Source organism: Condylura cristata, unplaced genomic scaffold (assembly GCF_000260355.1).
Source record: "Condylura cristata isolate star-nosed mole 26May11 unplaced genomic scaffold, ConCri1.0 scaffold00012, whole genome shotgun sequence".
In the NCBI taxonomy this organism is placed as follows: domain Eukaryota; kingdom Metazoa; phylum Chordata; class Mammalia; order Eulipotyphla; family Talpidae; genus Condylura; species Condylura cristata.
This window is the reverse complement of record NW_004567113.1, coordinates 25,822,279-25,835,724: the sequence shown is the minus strand read 5'-3', so window position 1 is coordinate 25,835,724 and position 13,446 is coordinate 25,822,279. Positions and strand designations below refer to the sequence as shown.

At 29.7% G+C, this 13,446-nt stretch overlaps 1 protein-coding gene across 14 annotated transcripts in view; it reads left to right on the top strand.

Annotated features, from left to right (window-relative positions):
- ADGRL3 (adhesion G protein-coupled receptor L3) overlaps nucleotides 1–13,446 on the top strand; it is a 726,682-nt gene that overhangs the window by 659,732 nt on the left and 53,504 nt on the right. For all 14 annotated transcript variants that reach the window (XM_012724122.1, XM_012724111.1, XM_012724117.1 and 11 more), the window contains 2 exons: nucleotides 3,732–3,857; nucleotides 7,287–7,383. In XM_012724122.1, coding sequence (XP_012579576.1) covers nucleotides 3,732–3,857; nucleotides 7,287–7,383 — 223 coding nt within the window. The remainder of the gene's footprint in view (nucleotides 1–3,731; nucleotides 3,858–7,286; nucleotides 7,384–13,446) is intronic.

Sequence of the window (13,446 nt, the reverse complement as noted above, 5' to 3'; positions counted from 1 at the left end):
ATCTTTTCATTTATTCTTTAGCTAGTTGGACCCTTTGTTTAAAAAAAAAAAGTATTTTTCTTCCTCTGCCCACGTTTTAATCAGATTTGTAGTTTTGTTTTGGGTTTTGCGTGTAGGTGTGTTTTGATATTGATTTGTCTAACTATTATTATATATTTTGAATATTTTCCCCTTATTAGATACATGACTGGCAAATCTTCTCTGCTCTTCTGTAGTTGCCATACATATCTAGAAAACCATTGCCAAGACCAAAGTAAAGGAACTCTTCTAAGTGTTGTCTAGGATTATTAGGCTTTTTGTTCTTATGTTTAAGTTTTTAATTCCCCTTGGTTTGATTTTTGTAAAAGGTTCATGTTAGCAGTCCACTTTCATTCTTTTGTGTATGGTTAATCAGATTTAACACTAATTTATTAAAGATATTGCACTTCCTTAATTTAGTTCTTGGTGTTTTGTAGAAGTATCGATTTGGTCCAAGTTGACTTTATATGGAAAAGACTTTACCCTTTTCATTCCCAAGGAGGCCTTATTTCTATACTCTTGATTCTATTACATTGGTGCTTTTCTTATACCAGTATCATATTGTTTTGATTACTGTATTTTGGCAGAATACTTTTAAATAAAGCAGTGTAACTTTTTAACTTTTTTTTAAGTTTGTTTAACTATTTGGAGTCATTTATGACTGTAGAAAAGTTTTAGATTTTTTTCTATGAAAAATACCATTAGAATTTTAAGAAGGATTGCATTGAATTATAGATGTTTGAAGTAGCATGGGCATTTGAACAATATTTAAGAGTTTTTTCATAAATCACCTAGTTGAATTCAATAATATATCCATGCTAATGCATTTGTTCATTTTTAGATAGATATGAAATATTCCATTTTAATAGGGTCATTTTTATATTGAATCAGCTTGTTACCAAACATCAAACTTTGAATTGTCATTTCTTTCCTGAGTATGGATTGCATGATTGTGACATCAGCATGTCCAATCATTCCATTCTAATCACCTTTTCTTTTGCTATACACTCAAGTATATCATATACTCATAGAAGTTTTCATGATTGCTTTATTTTTGAACTGAGAATATATAATAAATATATATTATCAGTAATGTATATTTTCTTTCTGTCTTTTGATTCTAGAATATCATATTGAAATAAAATATATCATATGATTGAGTTAAGAAGTGGTGACATAGCACATAGATTAGAATATGCAGATGTTTGAAAGATCACGTAACATTTATTCCAAAAAAAATGAAGAAAATTTCTCATATACATAGTCCCTAGTATGTTTCTATCTTCTTTTTAAAGCACATAATTACAATTTCAGATCAAATTGCAGAAAATATAAAGTCAGTATAATAATTTAGTTAGTGTCATTGCTAATGTGGAACTTGGCATCCCAAGCATGTTTATTTGCTAGTGGTTTATGTGATCAGTTCAAATATCTTAATGATATTGGAAAATTGGAGTTTTCAACATTTTTATACTAAGAAAATAGTTCCTAATGAATTCCTGTGTCTTAACAAAATTGCTGCCTTGTGCTTGGAAGAGCAGTATACCAATTTTTACTTTCTTCCTTTTTACTCCCATACCATCCTCTCCCCTCTTTACTCTCTTGACTTTGCCCTCTCCTAAAATGTTTGCTTAGCTTTTAATTACGTCATTAAAATCACTGTATATTCTTAAAAGAAATCCATTGTTTGTTAGTACATTAGGTAAAACAAAGTGATGTAGGTTACAACAAATATAGTGTTTCCCTTTGGGTAGAGATTTTGTTTAAGCCTTCTAAATTATAAATGAAGTATACATATATATTTTTTAGATATAGATGTGACAATTTAATTGATGAAGATTTAATAATAAGGTTAACAATATACCAGACCTTGTGTTGGTCATGAAGTCATGTTAGAAATGTGGCATTTTAGAAAGAACTTTCTGATTATATAGTACCTGTGGGATAAAGGTTTTTTTTCACACAAGATACATTGCTTAAATTTCTCAGGATTTCATTGCTTAACCTTTTTGGTGTTGTTATATTTAATTTTGAGAGAGGGACCTAGCACCCTAACCAAATGCAGCTTCTTTAATCCACCTTAGCAAACACACATATTTTATACACTTGTACAAGTGGATAGACACTTAGTTTTTTTATTTTTAAATGAACAAAATATGAATTGGATTATAAAAATAATCATTTCTAATAATGGAAAACTACTGCATAAAAGAGATTGGTGACAAAATCAATATAATCTCAATTATATTTAAAAATATGAAATTTTGCTATTCCAGATGAGATAAAGATCTCAAATATTAGCTTATCATGCCTCCCTGTTTTACTAAAACTGCCTATACATCTTCCTGTCTCCTCTCTTTCCTTTCTCTATAGCATAAAATAATCCCAACCTATCTTTTGAAAATTGTCTTCAAAATTGTCTACTTAATTCTTTTTGAGAAGACTTCCTTTGTACCTCTACCTATTTCAAATTAATGCTCCTCATCCATTCTTTGATTAACCTTACTCTAATTGCTTCTGTGACACACTAAAAAATTAATAATTTTAACAATATATTCACTCTCTGATGCTGCTATATATTTGACAAATGAATTTTACATTAGTAGGCATAGTATTTTGGTTTTCAATAATAGTTTTGCTGTATTAGCTTCTTTTGCTTTTATTCTAATAAGTCTTCCAAAATCAAATATTTATAATTTTGTTTTAAATAAAATTACATTGGTATATTCTTGTCACAAACTATGAAGTTTATGAACATATAAAATCAATAAGGAAGAAACGAAGAATAACATATACAATACTATTTCATATTGTAATTTGTGAATATATAAACAATATGATAAAATGTCCCAGAATGTTTTTTAGTTGATGGACATATGGTTGAGTATTATTTTTGTTGTTATTTACAGAAGAGAGATGATTTAAGACAGTTAGTATTTATTTTTATATTTCTTATTTGAGTAAGTTAGTAGTAAAGAAAATAAATAAACATGATAAAAGCTTTGCCCAAAACTGTGGACATATTTTTCTACTGAAAGCATTAACTAAAAACATTTATCTTTTTTCTCTTATTGTAATCAACAATACTATTAAAATATCAATCACATTTCTCTGTGATTATTGAAAGACAGTATTTTAAAGTAATACGATTTAAATATCTTGAATTTTGTATTGTAAAATAGAAAACTTGACCTCTTTTTAAAAAGAAATAAACTTCAAAGAAAGAGTTTTAAAAATACTTACTTTTTGTCTTTAAATATTATCTCACACTCTCCTCTTCCTTGTTGTCTCCTTTCTTTCCATCTCTTTCTACATGCCTCACTCTCTGTAACTCCCTCATTTCTGTCTAAGGAACAATAGCTGAACTATCCCTTTACCAGTAGATCCCTTTATATTGAATAAAAAATCTTACCTTTAAGAGCCAGCCTAAAATATTTGCCCTTTGATTTCAGAAGTAGTACTGATTGATGAGATGAACATGAATGTGGGTGTGGGGGCAGTGGGAGTGAGGGAGATGCTTTAAAATTTTCCAGTTATCAACATTTCATGCTTTATGGTATGACTATTGGTATTTTATATTGTAAAATATATTCTGTAGGGCAAGGGAATAATTGTTTTTACTATCACCAAAATAAAATGCCCATCTATTTTATATCATAGTTCCTAGCTGAAATGTTTTACTTGCTAATATAAGTTAATATTCATTTGGCTAGGTTCGAAAAGAGTATGGAAAATGCCTGAGAACGCATTGCTGTAGTGGCAAAAGTACAGAGAGTTCTATTGGCTCAGGGAAAACATCTGGTTCTCGAACTCCTGGACGTTACTCCACAGGCTCACAGGTAAAGATATTTATTAATTGAAATGAAATATCTCTTCCCTATATTCTGTTAGAAGTTGCTATCCTCGCATAATTCCTATTGCTTAACACATATAGTTTGTTCTTTTAATATCTCAAGGGGGGATAATTTATGACAGAATTTTAAGAGGCCACTGCAATAAATTTATGAAATTAGTCTAAATTTACATAATAATTAATGATTTCATGTTGTTTCCAACTGCATGAATATGGAAGACATAAAAGAGGAATTTAGTACTTTACACAAAATATTAAGGAATTTATTTTATTTCAGATGTGACTAGCGATAATTACGTTTCCTTCCAACACAGTAATCCTCTAAAAAATATTGACAATGTTGATATTGGAGATATATGATTTGTGACATTAAAAGAAAAATTCTCTTCCTCTATTACTTTCATGTAACTGCTTCATGATATTAGTCACTTATAAAAAGCTGAATACTCTTTACTCATAAAAATAGGCATAGGGATGTACATGTTTATGCTTAAAGGCTATCGAATGAAATATTACTCTTCTTACTCTGCCCTTCCTTTAATTGTTCTGTCATTTACTTTTATTGACTTTGTAGATACAGTTATGTAATATTTGAAGAACAGAAACATGCATAACATATTTTAAAATGCAAAGCATAGTAATAAAATGAATACCTGTGAACTCAACAGCCAACATAAGAAATAAAACATTTTCCTTTTTTTCTCTGCTTGAAATCTCTCCCTTTGAATCTCATGAATTTAATTTCTGTTATTTGCTTGACTTATTCTAATAGTTGCTTCATTTCCAAAAAAAAAAAAAGATAATTTTGTGTTCCTGGTAAAATATTTCTATTTCTTTATAACATAATGTGTAGTATCCTGTACTAATAATTTTGACTTCAGTTTTCTATGGTATATCCTGATTAATTATTTGAATATTTAAGTGTTGACTGCACTAAATGTCATATTACTTTTCTTCTGACAGTGAAAATTAGATTTTGCTCCTTTTCTTTTCCCTGTTCAACTACTATTTGATAAAATGTAATAAATATTAGCCTCCTAGTATAAGAGCCACCTGACTTGATCCAAATATAGGTTATACCATTTTTTGGGTCTGTGACATGTTAACCTTGAAATCTCCAGTGAATAAATGATACCTCTTAGAGTTCTTGTAATGTTTTAGCATTGAAAACATGAAAAATACACAGTATGGCACTCAGAATTAATGTGTACATATACACACTTTCATGAATAGCATGTGTGTGTGCACCTCTTCACTTTGTATTTCCAGTTTCTATTAATGTAGTTTGGTCCTTTTAAGGAGAAAAAATTGACCAAACTTAGAGATAAAGGAGTTGTCTATACCTCGATTTAGAGAGAACACGCGAAGTGACAGAGCCGTTATATCAATTCCCAGGCAAAAGCATGCAGAGCATATAAAGGAGTGGCAGGGAAGCAGGTGTGGCTAGCCTAGTAGAGACAAATACATGATGAGATGATGGGAGCAGCACATATAAATAAATAACAACTCTTCTAATTCTCAGTTAAGATGTCATGTCAGTGCATTATTTTCAGATTTCCTAGATAGACCATATCCCCTTATCATGTATAATTATTTTTTAATCATGTTATAACACATTCACAAAGTACACGGAATATAAATCTGTGACACAGTGAAGTATTACCCTTCCACAAATCAAGTTTCTGAGTAACTCATAAGCTCTTTGAATATGTCTTAATCATACATCTCCAAATATATCCAGAATCTAAATTTTTATCAGTACACTTTATTTAGTGTGTATTTAATACTTTTTACATGGAATAATTTATTCACATTCAGTATTTATTCACATATGTACATGTTTTTTTTTATTGTTCTCTTTCTTTGGATATCTGTGCTGTTCTGGAAGGCTTTTCATCTTTAAATTTTTTATTGCTGTATATAATTCTATCACTGTTCATCTATTCATCCACTGATGGTCATTTAATTCATATTTCTCAGCTATAACAGTGCTTCTATGTAGATTTGAGGTCTCATTATTATACTTTTGCAATAATCTGCCAATTAATAGCCTAAAAGATTCATGAAAGATAAGAACAAAGGGAAAAAAAATAAAGAAACATTTTGTGTTTGCCTTTTCCTATTGTATTGTTGGGGTTAGTATTTGGCATGCATTAGAGGGTAATTAATATTTTAATTAATTAACTAGTTAACACACTAGTAAATTCAACAAACGAATGTGTACGCTTTCGATTTATCCAGTGTTCCCAGTGAACACTGAAAATTTTAAATTATTTTAAAATTTAAAATTTAAATTGTTTTTTAAAATTCCCAGTGAAATTTTAAAGTATTTTTCAATAGGAACATTTCTCAAGTCCTCAGAGCCTAATCCTGGACCAGTTTTCTTTTGCTGTTTATTAATTTTGCTCTGTACTTTGCATGTGTGTATTCTGACAAACATAACAGTACAGATAGTCTTTCAGAAGGAGAAACTTCCCAAGATTCATGGAATTGATTATCACTATTTTAAGATTAGGTACTCTGTTATTTAAGAAGTCCAAATATATTTGCAAAGTAGCCAGCTGTGTACATGGTTCACCATTAGTAGTCGTCATAGTTATTAAAACTTTCACTTTTGGAAAAGTGTTTTGTTTCCTACTCATACAAAAGCATTAATAATTTCTGATGCCTAAATCAATAAAATAGCAAAACAGAATAAAACAATTTCCCATTAGAAAATAATTATACTGCTTTTGTTGATAGTCCAACCCTTAGAAAACTGAATTTAAGAATGTAAAATTTTTTAGTATAAGAATTGTTAGTTTGCACTAAAACTTTTTTCTTTAAAGGAATGAATAAGTGTGAATTGGCTTTCCTTAGGTCCTTCAAGAGAAAGAAAAGCCAAGGTAGTATGTAACTTCAAAAATTATATTGGCCTTCTTATAAAACTTATGGAAAATGTGAAGTTCAGATGCATTTAATAACACTTTTTTTATTCTAATAAAGCTCTTGCAAGAGTCCAAATTCTTAAACTAAATCTTTTGTTAATAAAACTGACAACCTAACACATATTTAAATAAAACTTCCACAAAAGTTACAATGAAAAAATTTGGTTTTCTATGGAAATTAAGCTCATTAAAATCTAACATTCTAGAGTACACTTCTTTATATCTTCATCATATTTAATTGATATAGTACATTACATTCATTCCTTTTCCGTAGTTACAATTATTTTTATATAGACTTTGAGGAATGCACTTAATGAAAACCAATTGTTATCATTAGTTTCTGATGTACTACTACTTCATAGAGATGTTGTACATTTGCCAAATGTGAAAAACAGAGGTCTCATATAACTATGACAGAAAGAAAAGAATGTTTTGTGTGAAAACTCACTGCCTGGTGAGTTCAGTTCCTTTCTTTTTCCCCCATCCAGAGCCGAATTCGCAGAATGTGGAATGACACGGTCCGAAAGCAGTCAGAGTCTTCCTTCATCACTGGAGATATAAACAGTTCAGCATCACTCAACAGAGGTAATTAAGAATGATTTTTTATATTTATTACTTTTGTGATTGCTTTTAAGAAGTTGTTAAATGCATTGCTTTACTTGCAACTCCTGGACCTTCTTCGATGTGAAAGGAATATTGCAAGGATTTAAAACCTGGTTAAGTATAGCAGTGTGTTCCATTATTTATAAACCTTTTTTTTTTTTCAATTTGAATTTTCAGGAGATCTTTTCTGAAAAGAATTTTAAAAAGTAAAAATTTCTTTTGTAGTTGTCTGCCACTGCTATAAGCTGGTGAGTTGTCAGGCCTCATTGGAAGCAGTGAAAATTGGCAATTATGTGCTATTATATAGTCGGTTAAGCATCATAGAGTTCCACATTGTCCCAGGTATAGAGCAATTTCAGAGTCTTTGTGGAAGTAAAAATATACTATCTAAAACCTCCTTAAGGCAACGGGTGCATTTTGGTGGGGGAAAAACATATCTAATTTTAATATCTAAGACATACAAATAATACTGGATATTTAAAGAATTAAGAGAAAAAAATATTTCATATATGTTGTTTGCTTCTAGCTAAAATATTCCTAGGTCATCACTTAGATTTTTTATGTGAAGTTCTGTAATCTCCTGATTTGCTTGTGGTTACCCTTCTTTTTCTTCTTTATTCTCTTCCTCTCTCACATTAGAATTTAACTCACTACAGTAGCAATAACTAGATGTGGCATTTGTGAAGAGTTATAGAACACAATAGTGGAAGGAAGTGTTTAGCAAATAATTTTCATCTGAAAATATGGGGTTGTCTAATCACACTATCCTGGGAGATATATAAATATATATATTGGGTAATCGTTTTTATGCTCAACAATGTTTTTTTTTTCTTAACCTCAAACCAGTACATTTATTTTATCTTTTTAGGCAGAAAAGTAAAAGTATTATTGTGTGATAAGGAGAACAAAAATGCTTTCTAAGCAGGTAGCCAGTAGTAGTTTATTTTAAACTGTTTCTGTCAGCTTTTTGTTATATTAGATGCTATTTAGAAACAAATAATTTAACAAATGGGGCTTCTAACTAAGAAAGATTCACATGCTAGTGTTCATAATCTGTTTTACTGAAAATAAGTGGTTATTTACATGGGATAAGTTAAGGCAAGCATTTTCAAATTGAATTTAATATAGGATTGTGTTTATATAATCTTAATTTAGTTGCTTGTATAGTAATGTAACTATGACATAGTTTTTGCTTTAGTAAGAAGAGTGAGCATAAATATGAAGAAAACACATTAAAATAAAGCAATTGTCTTCTTGTATTTAGTTTTACCATTAGATTTCTTTGCTAGAGTATATTGATTTATAAAATATCTCTATTATTTTCTTTTTAAATTTAGCTTAATGGTTAGCGTGTGAAAATGTATTTAAATATGAATAGTCTAACATTTGGACATTACTTTCCAAAGTATAGAGAATGAATTATTTATAAAAGTGCCTCCAAACTTTAGGAACTAAAGTTATATAATAATAATAATAATAATAATAACAAAATAAGCTTTAGCTAATTCCATTGTAGAAGTTTTATAGTATATTCCTTGAAAGAAAGCTATCCTTCTTAAAAGGATTTATTTTTAGAAGTATCTTGCCTTTAATGATCATAACAACCATAGAATAATTATAACTGAGACAGGGTACAGAACATGATTTTAAAGGTGAACTGTTACTTACCTACTGTGGAGATGGACAAAATATATAAAACTATTGTTTGTCTAGCATATGATCCAAATTTATATAAGGATATATAACTTTCTTCAAAACTTTCTAGTTCCTTGTCAATAATCTTATCAACTTGAAATATATTGATTTGTGGATAACTGTCTGTCAGAAACATATTTAAAGGAAAAAATCATGGATACTAATTGACCATATCTTTTTAAAAGCTATTTCTTAAAATAAGAGAAGATAGGATATAAAATTTCTGTTGCTATCCAGTAAGTTTCTTTAATGATAACTTTGGGGAAGAAGTTAAATTGAATTTATGACTTTAGACATGCAGGACAGAGATCTTTTTCTATAGGATATTTACTATTTCTTTCATTCAGTGACATTAACAGTCCTACATGTGATAGTGATCTTCTTGATGTCCTGTATTAATTTTCTAGTTCCCCACATCAGAAACTCTTCATTTTATTCTCCATCTCATTATTTTTTTTTACCTTAGATGAGTGGAGGATATTTTAAAATTTTATTTCTTAGTATTATATCTCAGAAGATAGTCTTTAACCTCCTTGTTTAATCTTGTCTCATTTCCCAGGGTCCTATCTTCCCTGCATTCAGGCGTGTGTATCATATTTAGGTAGGTGGCACCCAAGATTCACCTTTCCAGATAAACACTCAGTCACCTCACAACATAATTATTCACTTCTGTTTATTCAAAAGATTTTTTTTTTTGGCTATGATTAAAATAAAAATTTTAGATATTACATTTTCACATCTTCACGTATCCTAACTTTTCCCATTCATAGTTTCTTATAGCTAGCAGTTATTTAAATTCAAATTCCATTGCCCTTTCTAAGTTAGACATATTAAATCTCTTATTTTTTTCTTTATTTCTGACACTTGAAAACCACAAGAAGTTGCCTGAAAATTAGTCTTATTTTTACATTAGATTTTCTATCCCATTCATACCATTCCCTAATCATCAAAATTCATTACTTTAAAATTTTTTTTGTCATATCATCTATTCTTCCACACAAGAATTTATCATGAACTTTAGGCTTCATTTTTAATAAACCATCCATGACACAGTGTAGAATATGAGTTTTTCCAAACCATCTGATATCCTGTTCTTGAACCAAGTTATTACATCCTATTTGTCAGATGATCTGCCTACATTCCCCTATATAATACTTTGTTGTTGTTGCAAAATTTATTCCTTGGACTCATGTAAGATCTTGGAAGATTTATTGAAAAATTTCAATTCACTTAATCATTCTTATACTCTTGGGGTTTTGTTATTCCATTATTTCATCTCTAAAACCTTTCATTGCATTTGTCCTTTGAAATAAATATTTATGAAGTTGTTTTCCAAATGTTCCCTATTTTCCAATATTTTCCCCATGCCAACTTTGTTGCAATGCTATACATTAGAGGAGGAATTCTTCAAGGCCAGTATTCCAGGACTACTGTCAAGTTAAAATCACAAGAGCCACCCTATCTACATAGGTAGAAGTAACTTTTGTAGAGCTTTCATGTGATGGTTGATCACAAATAGTTTCCAGGAAAGTTAACTCTGATCTAAATCCAGCATTTCCCAAATCTCACAGGAGAGTTTATTCAGTGATTTATTTAAATTTTACTTTGGAGACAATTCTAAATCTCTGGCCTATTGTCACTATAACACAAGTTTTTAGTAGCTCCCAGTTTTTAGTAGTTCCCAGTACCTAACCTCTATCTGTTAAAACTCACCCTAAACAATATAGATCAACAATGCCTCTGTAACTTGTTTGACTTTAAAAAGTAGGCTTTTACTGAGAAATTGCCTGGTAGTTCAATTAATGACTAAACATTTCTACTTGTGCAGATTTAAATTGAAACTGGAATATTTTCTGAAATCAGATATTTTCAGGATTTATCTCATTATGAAGAATATAATTGTATCTTCATTTTATTTTTAATAAAGTAGTAGTATCAACCACAAGAATTTAAGCTTAAAGTTTTGCTAGGTATCTGCTACCAATATGTTATGTGTTACAAAAAGGTGCCTCACTCCCCCACCTGAGTTTTGAAATATGAAAATGTGTACCATGTCCATGTAAGAATCAGCAAAATGGCTTCTTTAGCATTACGAGTTTTTATTTCCTCTTCCTCCCATCTTCCATCTTATTAACCTTCCACAACTTAATTCAACTTATAATCTTACACATTAAGATCTGACTAATGAACATGTATTTATATAAACCAAATCTAGGTGTTATAGGGCTGATCTGAGATTTGTTGGACTTTTCATTATTGCTGATGAACTCTCCTTTCAAGGTTTATATTCATATTAAAGAACATGCATTCTTATTAAATTTATGTAACCAGTAAAAGTATAATGACCTCTGGCAATATTTTCATAAATTGTCAGGTGGAATTTTGACTCTAGTTAGTGGCATAACTACCTTGTGAAGGGTAAACTCACCTACAGGGAACATTTTTTATACAGAGGGGAAGTATTATCAAATAGACTTTACAAGTAGTTGACTTACACATGGCAGTTTTGCATAGTAGTTTTGAGATTGGGGTTTTAACCCAGTGACTTTTAGTGAATTGCTTAACTTCTCAGTGTCTGCAATAGGGATATAAATAGTACCCACTTTAGAGGTCCTTGATAGGTTTAATTGCTTATGACAATTAACATAATAAGTATTTTTATTTATTATGCCTGTAAGTATTTTTATTATTTTATTCAGACATTCACTTATGTTATCTATTGAATGAAAACTGATCTTACCAATGCTCTCAAGTAATCAGGTAGTAAAATTCATCATTGACTATGTAAGATTTCCTATCCTCTTGTTGTTACTGTTTTTATTTAATAGTTAGGAGAATGAGGTGGTTACCTAAATGCCAAATAAGAGAAATAATAATTTACTTAAGATAGTTCTACCCTTGAAGCTAACAAAAGAAATAAATTAATGAAACTGAATTGTTTCTTCTAAATTAGTAATTAAATGCAAATTGCATCTGCCTCCTTGTACTTTCCACTTCTAATTTGTAACTATATTTTAGCATTGAAGAAATAAAGGTAAAGTATTTTTTCTCCCCACCTTGCATAATGATATCAATCAATGCTGCTTTCTCTTTTTTCCCAGCCCTATCTTACCCTCCAGAAGCTTAGAGAACACTATTTCAATTCACATACCCTTGCTGAATAACCAGTCATATGGTGGAGCAGGGATGTGACTCATTCTCATTTCTCTGAGTCCATATTGTCCTTGCTAGGAGGTTGGCTACTGAGGCTGATGAAACTCCACAATAAATCACCTGTTACATCACTAATATTCAGCTACTAAACATATCTTTTTATGTTTTATAGAAAAATGAAAATATGTGTTAATTTATTGTGATTTATTAAAGCTACATGAGGGAAATACTCACTAAACTTTGTTAATGTCAATAAATATAATTTGACATATCTGTGTAAAATATACCATGTTGCTATAAAGCCTTGTTTTGAAGGATTAAAAAAATTGGTTATAAACGTTGACCAGATTCTACTATAATCTGACATATTTTTTATAATTTGCAAAAACAGGTACATGTATATCTAAGAGAACTTGCATACATAGCTAAGAAAATCTCAGAAGCCTATATAAAAACTTAACTTTTGTTATGACCAGGCAGTATGAGACTATAAGGGCAAATATAATAAACATCCTATGCATGAATGAAATTTTCATTCGAGTCTACCATTAAATTTATCTCCAGTATTTTTTGAAATTCATATTCTTGATTTAAATAAGCAATAGTGCTCTCCCTGTGTTCATTTCTTTGCTTTGTACATGTCATCAATAAAGACATAGAAAATATGCAATAAAATAAAAACCTCTGTTATTAGGAAAATTGATTTACTAATCCCAAAGCAAAATAGTTATAAATTTTAAAATGCTGTGTCAAAATTCAAATTTTGAAATGCTATGTCCAGTAGATAATTAAGAAATACCTCTTATGTGCTGCTTCCAAATAATTTTCAGAATGAACTCTCACTCCCAAATGAAATACATTATTGATTTTTATTCAAAGAGCAACAGATTCTTTCTATAAATTTTGGGCAGAACTTGAAAAGAGAAAATGTTAAAGTTCCTGCCCAGTGAGCCATTTTAATGCCTGGCTTTGAACTTTGTCTCCTTGATACGAATTTTCCAAAATCATCCAGCCTCACAGACAACTATATAGTAGTAAAAATTAACTTCCATAAATTCCTTCACATGAGATTTCTTTAAGTAGAGCAGACTCTGCATTTCTATGCTTTTTTTTTAAAATCTTATTGCCTAATACATAGTTAGCAGTATTTCTTACCTCTTTATTATAAATCAAATTAGCTCCTATGAGATAAATTGC